The 16,656-nt window shown below is 31.5% G+C and overlaps 1 protein-coding gene across 1 annotated transcript in view; it reads left to right on the top strand.

Moving 5' to 3' along the window:
• Nucleotides 1-16,293, top strand: part of LOC139484126 (VWFA and cache domain-containing protein 1-like) — a 29,206-nt gene extending 12,913 nt beyond the window's left edge. The window contains exons 13-24 of the mRNA XM_071267883.1: nt 841-928; nt 2,106-2,189; nt 2,985-3,095; nt 3,760-3,853; nt 4,107-4,159; nt 8,679-8,787; nt 9,595-9,795; nt 11,640-11,802; nt 12,555-12,633; nt 13,204-13,659; nt 15,282-15,400; nt 16,086-16,293. Of these exons, the coding sequence (XP_071123984.1) occupies nt 841-928; nt 2,106-2,189; nt 2,985-3,095; nt 3,760-3,853; nt 4,107-4,159; nt 8,679-8,787; nt 9,595-9,795; nt 11,640-11,802; nt 12,555-12,633; nt 13,204-13,659; nt 15,282-15,400; nt 16,086-16,213 (1,685 nt within the window). The 3' untranslated portion in view covers nt 16,214-16,293. The remainder of the gene's footprint in view (nt 1-840; nt 929-2,105; nt 2,190-2,984; nt 3,096-3,759; nt 3,854-4,106; nt 4,160-8,678; nt 8,788-9,594; nt 9,796-11,639; nt 11,803-12,554; nt 12,634-13,203; nt 13,660-15,281; nt 15,401-16,085) is intronic.
• The last annotated feature ends 363 nt before the right edge of the window (nt 16,294-16,656 follow it).

The raw sequence follows: 16,656 nt of genomic DNA, 5'->3' as shown, positions 1-16,656 counted from the left end.
ATAGCTAAAATCAACATGCATTTGTAGTCGTTATTCTGTGTTGATATAAAAAAAAAGATCCAAATAAAAATCATACTTTGTAGTTTCATAATTTCAAGTATATCTGGATATCCTAGATGCAAGTCTCCACTTAAAGATTGACTATTTGGTAACAGGATACCATTCCTATATCGAAAAAAGGAATTAGAAAATTCGCAAAGATGTCTTTTCTTTTTGTCATTGATACGATTGTGTATGAATAATTCTGTTTTATATGAGTTACTGAAGTGTGGTGCTCAAATAGTTGTATGTTGAAATATTAATCTGATACAATTTCAACAATTCAAGGATGTTTTATTATTATATCTCCGATGTATCAGACGTTTGAATTAGTGTAACTCTTCACAAAGTAAGATTTTTGCGATCTGAAACAAAAATAGGACTTCTGATTGCGAAAACCTTTTTACAATATTTAAAAACCCAATTAATTTTACCATTGAAAGACCGGTATTAAGAATTTAAAATGAAATGTTCTGTTGACAATTGAAAACGCTAGCTATATATAAATATGAACAATGGCTCCTCGCTAAACTATGATAGCAAGTATTGAGACAGCAAAGTGAGATAAACGATTATGAAAGGAGGCAGATGATACCTCAAAGGTATTCAGAACTTTGAGTCGTAGATGCCATTTAAAAGTACAAAATTCGACGAAAAGACAAACAAATCCAGAAATCACTAAATAGAAAACTATAGACGACCATTATCACTGTACTTATATTTTTTCACTAAACAAGGACCATATATCTAACACCAAATCACCACAAACTCTACAAAACTTTTTCCTTATTTATTTGATAGGGCTTAAAAAAGAGATATGGCATTCCTTGATTGAAACTCAAAGTTTGACAGACTACTGGAGAAATTCTAAAAATAAAGTTATAGAAAGGTAAATATCAGAAAAAAAACTATTGTATGTACATCAAAAGCAGCAGATTCTTAACGAATTACTTGAGTTTTCTGTCATTGGGTGTCGGTTTATTATTAGTGTCAGAGGACCTAATCACTTATATGATGATTTCAGCTGTCCAATTGTTAACTTTCGATTTCTAAGTAGCAACATTCCAGCAGCATCTGCATACGGTGTATATATCTCCCAATTGATACTCCCGTGCTTGCATTTCCTATTATGATTTTCTTGATAGAGGGTTGATTCCCACAAGGACGCTATTAAATCAAGATGGTGAAGTTGAAATCATCTCTTCGTAAATTTTACGGACGCCATCACGAGTTGGTTGACCGTTACGGAATAACCGTTTCACAAATGATATCGTATATGTTCCTTACGTCGTAACTACAATCTCCTTCCCTTTTATAAATGTGACCTACCGAATTAGACTATTTACCGGATTTTTAATCTCATAAGCAACACGACGGGTGTCACATGTAGAGCAGGATCTGCTTACTCTTCCGGAGCACCTAAGGTCACCCCTAGTTTTTGTTGGGGTTCGTGTTGTTTATTCTTTAGTTTTCTATGTTGTGTCATTTTTACTATTGTTTGTCTATTTGTCCTTATCATTTTTATCCATGGCGTTGTCAGTTTATTTTCGATTTATGAGTTTGACTGTCCCTCTGGTATCTTTCTTCCCTCTTTTATATGTCGCGGTTTTAAATCAACAATGTTGTATGACATATATTTTAAAACATTTTCAGCAATGAGTGTTCAAATAAGTTTGCAATTGTCCTTTGGATTTTCAGTAGAAAGATTTCACAATGGCCATCATACCACATTTCTTTAGAACAAAATGGTTATTTTCTCAGCAAAATCAACCTCTGACAGTAGGGTCTACCAATTCAAAGTCCCTATACTTTGAAAACAATATTTAATATGTGTTTAGTTCATGGTCGTTCTGATTCATTCGACAGCGAGCGTTCGCTTTGAAGTTTCGGTGATACAGATCTTCGACATAGACTATTTATAAGGTTGTTTTTTTACGTTAATTTATTGAATTTTGCAAATACCTATTGAATTGCTACTTTTTGTCACAATTTTTTTTCTTGAAATTTGAAATCCGACTTAGCTTTTTATCCCCTCACATTATATATTGTAACATTATACTTTTCAGATTTTTTGGCTCACCATCTGGAGTCTTCAGAATGTATCCAGGGGTAGCCTTAAGCAACACATTTGACCACATTCAGTACACATGGTAATCATTCATTCAGATATTGAAAATTTTATAAACGGCCATAAGGGATTTTTTAAATTTAATTTAACTGGTAAAGATTGCATTACCGCCTTTTGACTACGGAGAATATAATTTTTCGACATGTTGCCTACTCTGTGGTAGGACATTCTGGTACTCGGTCAAGTAAGAGCAGTTAAAAAAGTAGATTTAAGCTTACGATGGTTGCAATTTAAAGGAAAATACACTGCTTTCCGATGATTAAGTCGAGTATAAAAAAACTAAACCAGATTAAACAGTTATTTTCCCTCCAAATTGCACCGATTGTTAGCCTTATTTAACTTCTCTTAGTATGTCTTACTTGTCCGACTACCAGAATTTCCTACCACAAAAGGTAACCTGTCAAAAAATTATAAACTCGGGATTTTAATGTATGTAATATGAATATAGTCTATTGAACAATCATAGTCACTGGCTTATTAGTTGTATTTCTGTCATCTTTGATTTAATTTAAATATACATTTATTAACGAATTCAGAAATATCTTGAAAAAATAATATTTCACGGAACCGAAACGTTCATTTGTTTAAATCAACAGAAGATACATGGTAGAAGTATAGCAAATGATATATCAACCAAAACATAAACAAAATTCACAACTGAGTTTAAAACAAAATAATTATTTGATAAAAATGAAATTGTAGTGATTGTAGAACAAATATGATTCTATCTAGCTTACATTATAGAATTCAACGTATACTTTTCTTTCGTCAGATACATATATATAAAAAATTATATGCGAACGAAATATATTTTCAGGTACAAGAAAAGTGTAGCAAGATTTCAAGACATTGTGTTTACATCTGGAAAAATCAGTGAATTTACTACAAAAGATGTTATGATATTAAGCAGAGCTCTCTCTGAAAATATGTAAGACTATAAATGACAAGTGTTTGGGTATAGGCTTTCTTCTTCAAAGGTTCCTATGCAGATACAAATTACTATTGCTAAAAGGATGCACCAAGTATGTTTAAAGTATAGTGGCAAGTTAAATGCAAATTCAGGGTGATAATATAACGTTAATTAATATGGATATTCACCCTACAACAAGACACGACGATGAACTGGATTTTAGTTTGGCAATTTACAAAATAATAGTTCTTAGGTAAACATGTCAACCTAACCAGACACACTTTGCTAACTCGAGTCGATCAGTCCCTGGTCTCTGTTAATAATGCGGCGTGGTTTGCGGTGAAGAAGCAAACACCACTGTTCAAGTCTTTGGACTGACGAGGTCGGTGATAAAACATACGAATTCCCAAAATTGAGACAACTAAGCTACAACGATATTATCACGACTGTTAATATTGTTAGATAAACTTATCATTTTATTTTTCTATTCTGGCAAGTTGCAACAAGTGGAAATATAAATGATAGTGCTGTAGTTTTTGAATGAATAGTAATATGATTTGTCTGTGGTAGGAGGGGTGTTAAAGACTTTCGAATTTGAACTCAAATAACACGTTCCAATATTTTATCTCTAATTCTCATTCTCAAGTTGGTGTATTGTCAGTAAATGTTACATTTGTTTCAGTGATAGAAAAGACACAGGTGCTGCTTCATCATTACAGGGAGTTGTTGGAGCTACTTTAACACATAGTCAACTAACAGCTATGTTAATAAATAACGTATGTATGTATAGGGAAACGTATGGCATTTTATAGAGAAATTTATCGAATCTTTACCCATAGCAATATGATTTGTTATTAGGATATATATATATAGTTTCTTAACATTTCATTTTCTATGCCAATAAAGACAACATTGGTGACACATCAGTATTAGCAGTATAATCTATAACATACTTATATAAAAATATTATTAAAATGTCAGTAAAAAGTATCGATGTTTTTTGGACATTTGCCTTTAATATTTTTGTAGGTAGAAGATTGTACAATGAAAGGTTTAGAGTGTCATATTATGGATAACAATGGGTAAATAAACAATATCATTTTAGAAAAGTGAAGTATATTAATAAGTTTCCTTTATTCAAACCTACAATAAAAATCGTGGTTACCCTTCTATCGATAAGTGTCATGCCAAAAAATGACTTACGTGTCCCCGTCTTTCCACCAACAATACAGTAAGGTCCACATTTAATGGTCGCACATTTTCTCTAAATTTTGAAACTGATATTACTTGAAAAACAAACAGTATTATTTATTTACTCACATGAAACAAACCGGGATGCGGTATTCAGTACGTAGGTGAAACTGGGCGATATTTATCTAAACGCACGCAAGAACACCTGTATCGTTTTAAAAGACCCAATAAATTCAAAAGTATCATTTATCAACATCTTAAGAAGCACAGTCATCCTATTAAATATTTAACAGTTCAACCTTTAGAAGTAGTAAATAAGCAGCCTGGTGAATCTCATTCCAAGTTTGTACGATCACGAAAAATAAATGAATTAAATTGGATTAAAAAATTACAGACAGTCTACCCTCTCGGTCTTAATGATAATATCATGGGAATTGGCAATATATCAAGAACCGATTCTGTTAACATTTTGGATATAGTTTCTAAAACTGTTCGTAAAAATCGTTCTCATGGACGCAGAAAAAATCGCAATCAAAGAAAATTTCGGACCAACCATACAAATATTTCGGACCTAATTTCCATTTCAAAAAACAACGGCAGACATTATCTGTTAACCAAGCTTTGTTCTTTACCTATAAATAAATTAAATAAAATTTTAGAGGATTGCAACACAATTTCATATTACAGTCCTAAGTATGAAATTGTCCAAATTATAATGGCATATTGTTATTCTAAACTGTTTCCTAAAATTGATCGCCCTGAAGATCATAAAAAACATTTTATTAAAATAAAGTATGTCAATAAAGGTTTTGATTTTGTAAATATTGCCGGTATTTTTAACGACCATTCTGTTAAAGACCAAATTCCTGGATATTTTGATAATACTGAACTCCCTCTCATTTGTTATATTTACAAGAAATCTACCCGAAAATATGTGTTTAATTATAGCCAATTGTGTAAAGATGTAAATATCACTGAAAATACACCTATGTCGTGTAATTGCAGTAATTCAGAATACACCTATGGACCAATTTCCCATGTTATAACAGGAGACCTTAACATCGTTCGCGACCGAGAATTAAAATCATTCCTCAGTAAAGGACCTAAATATCGTCCCCCGTCAACTGTTAACTGGAATGAGTGTCGTAATATCATCAACGACTCACTCCGCGCCTACTGTTTGAAATGGGTAAAACGGGAAAAAGCTGACAAAAAATCTTTGGACTCTTTTTTTAATTCAGTAATGAAGATAGTTGATATTCGAATACAACATTTTAAAGAACATTTTACCCTCAACAAAAACTATAAAAACCCTATTTCGCGTATCAAAAATAAACTAACAGAACTAGCCAAGGAATTTGTTTTTGTCCCGGCTGATAAAGCTGCTAATAATATCATTATTGTTTGACGTAAATTTTATATAGAGGTTCTGCAAAAGGAAATCACGAATTCACCAACATTCCAACTGACTTCATTTTCAGAAAACGACATCTGTAACAAACATAAACTTTTAGCTACTTCTTTACAAGCAGAACCAAACACAATGAAAGTCCCAACTATGTACTGGCTTCCGAAGCTGCACAAAAAACCTTACAAATATAGATTTATTTCATCTTCCAGCCATTGTTCAACTACTAAATTGTCTGTTTTACTTACTAGTACACTTGGTACAATAAAAAACCTGATAATAAATTGTTCAAATAAGGCCTTTGAAAATAGTGGAATTAATTACTTTTGGAGTGTCAAAAACTCGTTGGAAGTACTTGATAAATTGCATGCATATATTGGTGATTTTGAATCTGTTCAAAGTTGATTTTTCTACCCTATATACCACTTTGCCTCATATTCTTATTAAGAAAAAATTCACATCCCTAATTAACTGGGCATTTAAAAAGTCGGAATGCGAGTACATATGTTCAAACTCTTTTAGATCATTTTTTAGTAGCAATAAACAAAAGAACTATGTCAATTGGACATGCTTTGATACTATTTATGCACTTGAATTTTTACTTGATAACATTTTTGTTCGCTTTGGAGATTCCGTATATCGTCAAGTTATTGGAATTCCAATGGGGACTAACTGTGCACCACTTATTGCGGACCTGTTTTTGTATTGTTATGAGTTACAATTTATGACTAAAATTAGCAAAGACCCATCAAAACAACATTTGATACAAAAATTTAACAATACTTTTAGATATTTGGATGATATATTGGCTCTAAATAATGACGACTTCAGTATGCATACTAAAGAAATTTATCCTGTAGAACTTACTTTAAATAAAGCTAATGATAACAATGACCACTGCCCTTTCCTCGATCTTGATATCTATATCATAAACGGGAAGCTTAATACAAAAATTTATGATAAAAGAGATGATTTTTCATTTCCTATTGTTAATTATCCATTTTTAGATGGTGACGTTCCCTTGTCACCATCTTATGGTGTTTATATATCTCAACTTGTACGATTCGCTCGTGTATGTAACAATGTATTAGATTTTAGCGAGAGAAATTTATGTATTACTGAAAAATTATTACACCAGGGTTTTCGATATCACAAACTGGTCAAAACATTTACTAAATTTTATCACCGGTATAAGGAAATAATTCGTAAATATAACTCAACATGCAGACATCTTATACGTTCAGGTATTTCACATCCAAAATTTTATGGAAATATTCTTTATAAAGCACAAAAATGTCAGTATTCTCCTCAGAAACTAACAAAACCTTTAAATAGACTTATTAAAAGGGGATATAGTTACGATACTGTTGTCAGGTCATTAAAGATTGCATATTTTGGCTTTAACATTGATTCACTGATAGGGTCTTTGCATCGGAACTAAACACATTTATTTCTTAAAAAAAACAGTTGTTGGCATGACACGGGTTATGTTCTTCTCATATATTTTATGATAGTATGATACTAAACCCCTAACGGGAGGGATTGTACCTGATATTCATATGATGAAGACATAATCTTTCAATCAGTTAATTGAGGTCTGGAGCTGGCATGTCAGTTAACTGCTAGTAGTCTGTTGTTATTTATGTATTATTGTCATTTTATTTATTTTCTTTTGTTACATCTTTTGACATCAGACTCGGACTTCTCTTGAACTGAATTTTAATGTGCGTATTGTTATTGTTTTACTTTTTCTACATTGGCTAGAGGTATAGGGAGAGGGTTGAGATCTCATAAACATGTTTGGGGAGGGTTGAGATCTCATAAACATGTTTAACCCCGCCGCAATTTTGCGCCTGTCCCAAGTCAGGAGCCTCTGGCCTTTGTTAGTCTTGTATGATTTTAAATTTTAGTTTCTTGTGTATAATTCGGAGTTTAGTATGACGTCCATTATCACTGTACTATTATGCATATTTTAGGGGCCAGCTGAAGGACACCTACGGGTGCGGGAATTCTCGCTACATTGAAGACCCATTGGTTGCCTTCGGCTGTTGTTTGGTCTATGGTCGGGTGGTTGTCGCTTTGACATATTCACCATTTCCTTTCTCAATTTTAATACTTGTATTTATTTGATGCGTTAAAATGTGCTCTATTTAAAATCTTTTAGAAAATACTTTGAATTTAAAAACAAAGGGAAATAAAGCTTTAATGCTACGAAAAAGCAAACCAATAACATGGATCACAAGACAATCAGCAACGGACTAAAGTTAAGTAACAAAAAAACAGAGCTCCGAAGAAAATTTAAAACGGAAAGTACGTTTAAAATTGTTACACGATGATGACTGCTGTACCCATATTTTGACTATTTATTTATTATGTCTGTTTAGTTCACGCATCATTGTAAATATTACGGAATTTGATGAGACTGTCGACAAAGTTAGAGGTTTAGCGCTATAAAACTAGGTTTAATCCACCATTTTCTGCATTTGAAGGTTCATGTCAGGAATATGACAGTTCTTGTCTATTCGTTATTGATGTGTTTTGTCATTTGATTTTGCCATGTGATTATGAACTTTCCGATTGGATTTTTATCTGAGTTCGGTATTTTTGTGATTTTACTTTTTCCCAAATCAAATAGAAAAAATCAAAAGCTTAAACACATCATACGAATGAGTATCAACTGTCATTTCCCAGTTTTTCCATATTTAATACTCTTAAAGTTGTGGCAAAACACGAACATCTATCAAAATGTAAAATCACAAAAATACCGAAAGCCGAGGAAAATCCAAAACGGAAAGTCCTTAGTCAAAAAGCTCAAACACATCAAACGAATGAATAACAACAGTCAAATTCTTGACTTAGTACAGACTTTTGTTTATAAGCTACAGAACGCTTAAACTTATAATAAGCCCTTGCTGGAATAATTTTAAAGTACTCTAATCATTTATTGCTTTTATTAACATTTAAAATTGTATGCATTTAAAAAATATTATAATGAATTGTAGATATTTTCTAACCTTTGGAACAGAGAGACAAAATGGAAAATATACCTCCCATCTGACACACAAATTTCCTTGGTTAGCTTCACAGCTTATTAGAAAAAAACTTCTTAAGGTATTATATTCAAGGAAATTTGAGAATGATGTTAACGCGTGATACTAGCATTATATGGTCAAATCGTATCATAAAAAAAAGATAGCGTCACAGTAAATGTTTTATGAAAATTTTATATTCGTAAAAAAATATCAGTGTAGATTTGTAAGTACATCGTCGTAAAGCATGATTTTTAATGATTAATGGGAAACATTACAAAATCTGTTTAATCATTGTTATATGTGCTAGATGAATTTTAGTCTGAAATAAAATTAGATCACAAAGGCCTTCTAGTTTGGAACATAGAACCATCAATTCTTGTTCAGGTTTCAATCTATGTACAACATGGCCATGGGTTTCAACAGTGCTTGGGTGAATAATCTCTTGAGTAAAACTAAATTTGAGTAAAAAGGTATAAAAAAAATTTGATTCATATATTGTTAATATTTGCAAATTTGCTAGTTTATTCGAATAAGTAAATTCAAATGTACGCAAATGAAAATATCACTTAACTATGATCAGATATATTGAGTATGATGTACCAGTATATCAAGATTGTATTACTATATTTGAAAATAATAGTAATATTTCGTGCATCGGAGGCGTATATTTTGATTTTCTTTAACCGGGAACACTTTAACCCAAACCAAAAACCTTTAAGAGCCAACGAACAACAAGACCTAAACACGCGATGAACTACTTAGTATATGACAATTAAAGGACCTAAAATAGCGAAATATCTATAGGTATCTTATTTTTGGTTGAGTAATTGTTTGATACACGTACATCGGTGTATATCACATTTCACCTTTTATTCGTATATTTTAGCAAGTTTGGTGTACAAGTATGTCAGAAGGTAACCATGAGTTATCTTACTCGTTACAAATACCAGTAATAGAACATGATGTGACAGCTGCCGATGTATGTAGACAATATGTGATTGGAGCGGTAAATGGGACAAACTTGTTTATATTAGTTGTCAATGGGCGTGGTGAAAATAAATGTACGGAATCAAAACATCAAACAGAGGTATTTAAACGTTTTACTATAATAAAAAATTAAAATGACGAAATACACAATATTAAATGTAAAAAAACTTGAAATAGTTAGAAATGTCAAGGAGACAATACAATTGTTAGTCGAGGAAGGACCGACAAGCGAAAACATCAAGAACTCTCAATCCCAATCATATGAAAGACACGCTGTATGAATACAGAGTCGCGAAGAGACCATAGGGGACGTAAGAGAATAAATAATCAGAGGACAACTGCGCCTGAAAGTAAGACCCTTAGTTTCTTTATAATTTATCAATGAAATAGAGTGGTACTGAAAAAATCCGTTTTGTTAATCATAGTTTACCTAAGCACTGACTGGTGCGCTTTATTGTGATACAACACATTAAATTCATTGAATGGTGGTTTATGAGATTGTTAATGTGGGATTTTAACTGTTTGGTATTAACATTAACTGTTTTTCCTTCAGGAACACTCGATTTCTTCTTACTGTTTGTGTACTTAATTTTTGCTTTTGTATATTAATTGAGTACTTAGTATTGTAGACTTTTGTTTGTCTGTTCGTTGTTTTCTGTAGGGCATGGTGTTTTGTAGACTGTTGTTTGTCTGTTCGTTGTTTTCTTTAGGGCATGGTGTTTTCAATCTTTCTTCAACATCTGAATTTTGATTTCCCCTCTGATATCTTCTTTAATTATTTGTATTAATAATATCATTATTTCACCATTTCATCTTTATTCTTATCGTCATAGATCTTTTAATTTATGAACACTTTATCAATTCAGTTGTACACTTTTTAGATAGATATAGGTATGTGGTGCCTATGAGACAATTCTCCATCAAACTCACAATCTATTAAGTAAACCATTATTGTTCAAGGTACGGTCTTCAACACGGAGCCTTGGTACACACATAACAGCAAGATATAAAGGCATTAAAATGTTACTAGTGTAAAACAATTCATACGGGAAAACTAACAGTCTAATCTATATTAAAAACGAGAACGAGAAACACTCATCAACCGCATCATCAAAGTGTTTTTCATCGTACTAAAATGTAGGATGCAACAGACATTCAGTATATCTCATATATCTTGGCTTGCGTAAGAAATTGGCAATAAATCGATTAAGAACTTAATTTTCATACAAAAGAAATAAGTTCAACTTCTTATTGTGAACTTTCAATTTCGCGTCTTAAATTTGTCTCTCTGCTACAAAACTGTTGCGTCTTTTTTAGACGTATTTGTATGTATATTTGCATTCATTAGTCTGTTGTGTGTCATGTCTGTGATGTATTTTTACACAGTTTTTGGTCCAAATTATAATCACATGAACCTATCTTTTTGACCTGTTTTTGTTATTATGTCTTTATAACAGAACTCATAACGACTGCCATAAAAATAAAGTTAAGATAGCTATAGAACCAGATGCAACCAACCGTTTTCCTCAGCGAATGCTTGTAAAAAGTCAGAAATAGGAGTCGTGTTTAACTCGTTCCGTTTTTTGATAACGTTTAAATATCTCAGTATTATGGACTTCTCCCTTTAAAATTTATTTTTTGAGTTTTGCTATATTGTGTTGGTATCTAGTGTTCGTTTAGCACACAATTGATTTTTGACCATTGTGCTGTTGACTTTTTTTAATTGTGATTTTTGTTGTCTCATTGGTGTTTTATGATCTTAAATTGGGCATTTGGCAATCAAAATAATATTGCATAACAATGGAAATAAAAGGAGAAAATACAAAAAAAAAAAAAAATCAGACGAACAGGAAACCCTTTAAGAATAACTATTATCTTCAGCTGCTTCTTTACAAATGACTATTTCGTTTTTTACACTTTAAATGTATGTTTAATTTTCTACAGGTATGTGATTCGTGTGGCATTACATATGCTAAATGTAGCCAGTGCATTAATGGGGACAAGCTTTCATGTCAATGTCCGTGTTACTGTGAAGTAGATTTTGATCAGTGCTCAAGTCAGTTTGATGATACCAACTCTACAAACTTCCCTCATTCAGCATGCTACTGTACGTGTTAATTTTATATATGTAGTAAACGTGGTGTGCCAAAATACATTCATTTAGCTTTATGCTAATTTTGATATGGAGTGATTACATTCACTGGTGTTTGGTTTTACTATCATATTTTCTTTTTTTTCTTACAAAACTTGAAAATCGGAAACCAAATTTTTAAAATACAGGCATCTACCGAATCACTAAATGCATACATCTAAATGCTTGAAAAATGGTGCTACTCAACAATGTTATGTCTGTATATCCAACTAATTAAGAGGGAGTGTTGTTTTCAGTTCGCTAGAAATTCAATGAGTTTTGTTCATACTATCACGAGGGAAGACTCTTGATCATCTGACCTTCCTGATATTTTCTATTTGCTCGAGCAGCTACTGATAAAGTAAGAAGTAAAATCACAAAAATACTGAACTCTGAGGAAAATTCAAAACGGAAAGTCCCTAATCAAATGGCGAAATCAAATGATAAAACCCATCAAGCGAATGAACAACAACTGTCACATAGATGTAGTGTCATTCAGATACACACAAAAGTGCAAACATAAGTGAATAAAATAGTATGTGATATTTTAGATTATTATTCATAATTATGATGTCAGAGAACGGTGCGAATGGGCCTTTAATAGGTGATACTGGATCTTAAAAAAACGACATATTGTTTTCAAATAATAAACTCAGATTAATTTTCTTACTTACTCAGGGCTACGAATACGATGACATCAATAAATTGCAAAAATATTTTCTCTTTAGATGAACCATTATTTAGAAAACTAACAGAAGTGAAACAATTAACACCTGTACTTCCCTGTAAAGTACCGTGCCAAGCAATGTGAGTCAAATATAATAAATCTGAAGTAACATTGTTAAACATAATAGGGTTAATTGTTACAATATTTAGCACACTTTGTGTCATTATTGTTTTTTGTTTGTTTGAATGTCTCCTTCTACTATTCAATATAATAGCATATAGTAAATAACAAAGACAAAAGAAGAGAAAACAATACACAAATATATCTCATATTTATGAATCTTAGTTAATAATATAAAACAGATATGATGTATAACGTTTTTGAGAAAACAATCTAACAATGAGGCAAATAATGTTGGTTCAAGCAATTATAGCACCTTCAACAATGAGCAAAAATCATTCCGCTATAAAATGCCCGACATGACAAAGTGGTAACAATTCAAACGAAAAAACAACGAAAATGCCTACATACCAGTAAATAATTGAAAAAGAATTTACTAGAAATTTAAACACAAAATTAAAAACACTTAAAAAATGTATATTGTCGAAGGAGATAGAAAAACAATAAAATGTAGGGTAAATCAGAGAAGGTTAGAAAATACGAAAATATTATATATGTTTTAAGTGATATTATGCTATGTATTTTTGTAGAGAGGAGGAGAACAAATGTAACACCTTGGTACATTGTAAATGGGATGCAACTATTCAATTCCCATTATGCGTATATGACGAAGTAACAACAACAGCTACGCAGAAAACACCTACCAAGAAGCTAATCTTACCAACCAAAAAACATAACTTGCCCTCCAAAAAACCAATTGGTCCCACAAAGAAGCCAAACTTACCATCGAAGATGCCAAACTTACCCACCAAAATGCCAAACATACCTTCCAAGAAAACTAACTTACCAGGCATTTCTACCAATTCAATACCTAGTCATACACATAAAGTACCACCAAAACCAATACATACACACAAGATACCACCAGGTCCAACCAAAAAGATTGGAACAACTAAATCGTCAACACCTTTAGAAACATCAATAGCTGGTTCTTCAACATTGGTCGTTGCACCCACCCTAAAAATAGTAAAAGACACCAAATCAGGGTATGTATATATGTGTATATGTGTTATAATTTATTATACCATGATTTGTAATGAAAATATTCATGTAAATCCAAATGTCTTATCTTTATATCGACTCTCCAATAAACCTTATTTGCAGCAAAAGTGACTGTCATTAGTTACATCTCCTGTCGTTTAACGATATATGTAAGATATAGCCGCCAATTTCTTCGAACATTGATCAAATGTGCATAACTTACTGTAAAAATATATACATGTAGCATATGTTATTAGAAGTGATTTTGCATTATCAAAAATCATTATTGTCGTTACGAGTTGATCAATATACAGAATAAAGCAACATCCTCCAGAAATAGTAAAGTAGTTAGGATCAGACTGTTGATGAACTCTGTTGAGGACTATGCCTCTAATTAGACAATACGGAATGTCTTTGACGCTAAAATTCGTAGAGTTAAAGGTATTATATGTACTAAACGTTTAAATATTTTCTTTCAGTTGTCCAGTTTATGTACATGTTTATATAAAACTCTCGGAAATAGATTGTTGTTGTAGCCATTAAAACAGTTAAGAACATTATTTTGATATGAAACATCCTTATTTGGAATACATCATTTAAGGGCATACGATACAGTTACATGGGAGGTAATGACGTTGCTAACGTAAAATGTTATTTTCGCGACGTCAAACCTATGAGTTATCGGGAAAAGATGCATTTTTCGACTGATTTTTATCATTCAAACTGATTAAATTTGAAAACGAGTGCATGAACTCCTATGTTTTAAAACGACATTTTGTTTCATTTTGCAGGGAGATTATGTGGACCAAATTTTAAAAACTGTAAATAGTGCTTTTTTTTTTAATTTTGATAAATATACAGCAAAAAAATGACGTTTTTTTCTCAATTCATGACCATTTGATAAATATGAGTTATTTCTGCATAAAAAATAGGCATAATTGTTTTTAGGATACTTGTAAAATACAGAAATTACAAATTATTTAACAAAAAACAATTTGTGTTTATCTTTTAAAACCAAAAAGTTATGTCTTTCTTTCGAAAGGGAAAATACGGCCACAAATCCGAATTTTCAGCAAATATACATAATTTCGACCTCATTTAACTAAAATAGTAACACATGGAGGTATCTTTTTTATTACACATTTGAATTAATCAGGCAAAAAATAGCCTACATGAAAATTGTCATCAAACTGTAAATACGGGATCAAAACTATATCGTATGCCCTTAACAGTGAAATGCATCCTGTATTCCTTAAAGACCCCTATATTTCTAACCTAGGAAAAAGAGATGTTCGTTTTCCTTTTGGTGTACATATACAAGAGGAGGATGGCGATCTATTGATACTCAAATAAAACTGAAATCTATATATAAAAAAGAAGTGTGAATATTTGATTATTTCCAAGTCCCAGCCCTAGCTTTGACACTGACATAGAGTACTAGATATCAAAAAGAAGATGTGGTACGATTGCCAACGAGAAAACTCTCCACAAGAGATCGAATGACACAGAAATCAACAGCTATTGGTCACCGCACGGTATTCAACTGGTTCATATTCAATCATTTTGCAATATTAACTGCTATTACATTGTTTTCAGTCAATAAACATAAACAACTTGAATTTTTCAGGAGAGATAATACAGGTCTTGTAGTTGGACTTGTTCTGGCTGTTATAATACTGACAGCTCTTATTGTGTTTATTGCTTGGAGATTTTATGGAAAGAATATTCAGAAAGCTCTTGGAAATAGTTAGTGAACATTTATATTTGTACAAATGAAGTTTTGTTAATAATTACACTTTCAAATTTTAAATGACTTTTTTATAAAGAAAAACAACTTGTACAAGTCCTAAAAAAAATCTAACAAGTTCTTATTTCAAGGACTTTTTTTCATTTTTCATTTATTAGCTAAATATTTTTCTGAATTACCACCTAATAAAACAGCATACATCTAACTGTATTACACAAGAGTAGTTTCTATGAACATAAAATATGTTGGAACTAGAAGACATTTCCACTATTGACTAAACACCTTCTGTAAACCCAGACATTTACATCTGTAAACATCTTATTAAATACGGTTGTATTGGAAGATCCTTTTCCACATCTTTAGATAACGTATGATACCAAATTTGCTTGAACAATTTTTATGATTCGAAAATTGCACACAAAAGAAAAAACAACTTTTATGTATATTAAAGAGCCTTTACATTCTGAAGTGTTGTGAATTGCACACTGAAATACCACAATAGTCATCGTACATAGTTTTTCCACCAGCATACTTCACTATATACCATCGCATTATTACTCAAATTTATACACTAATAAATGCGCCTTTATTGTGAGTTTTGTTAGTTATAGAAATCTACATTCATTCGTATGTATTTTTAAACATGAGATACTACTGACAAAATTTCTCCATTGTTTATTTCAGCTAAAGCAGGCAAATATGTCCGACGGAATAGTGTGGTGGATCGAGTCATGTTCAGCAAAGTCAATGAGGAAATAATAACATCAAAAGGTCCAGCAGCTACATCTGTTCCTTATGGACAAATTGATTAATCACGTGATAAACAGACACTCAAATTAACATAGAATTATCTTATGCTTCTCTGTATAATGAAGACATTTTTACTCTTAAACTGACCATTTTACATTTAATTAATTTTTAACTTCATTCATAATTTTTCGAATTCCTGTAGTAACAGAAAAGTAAAAGGTGCATAGATCCTTTCAGGCCCTTTATAGCTTGCTTTTTGGTGTAAGCCATTACTATTAACAAATTGTGACTTGGATGGAGAGTTGTCTTATTGACACTCATAGCGCATCTTTTTATATCTATATATGTACAATTCTGATTTTTTGAAAATATTTTTATAAGCATGTAAAACAAAGTTACAGAACTGGGTTGATAATATTTAATTCACTACAATGTCTTAAAAACTTCAGAGAACTGTTTAAAATTTTAAAAACATTAAAGGTAAAAACAAGTGCTAGTATGTTAT

This window comes from Mytilus edulis, chromosome 1 (assembly GCF_963676685.1).
Source record: "Mytilus edulis chromosome 1, xbMytEdul2.2, whole genome shotgun sequence".
NCBI lineage: Eukaryota > Metazoa > Mollusca > Bivalvia > Mytilida > Mytilidae > Mytilus > Mytilus edulis.
Note: the sequence above shows the minus strand (reverse complement) of the source record. Positions and strands in the feature narration are given on the sequence as shown.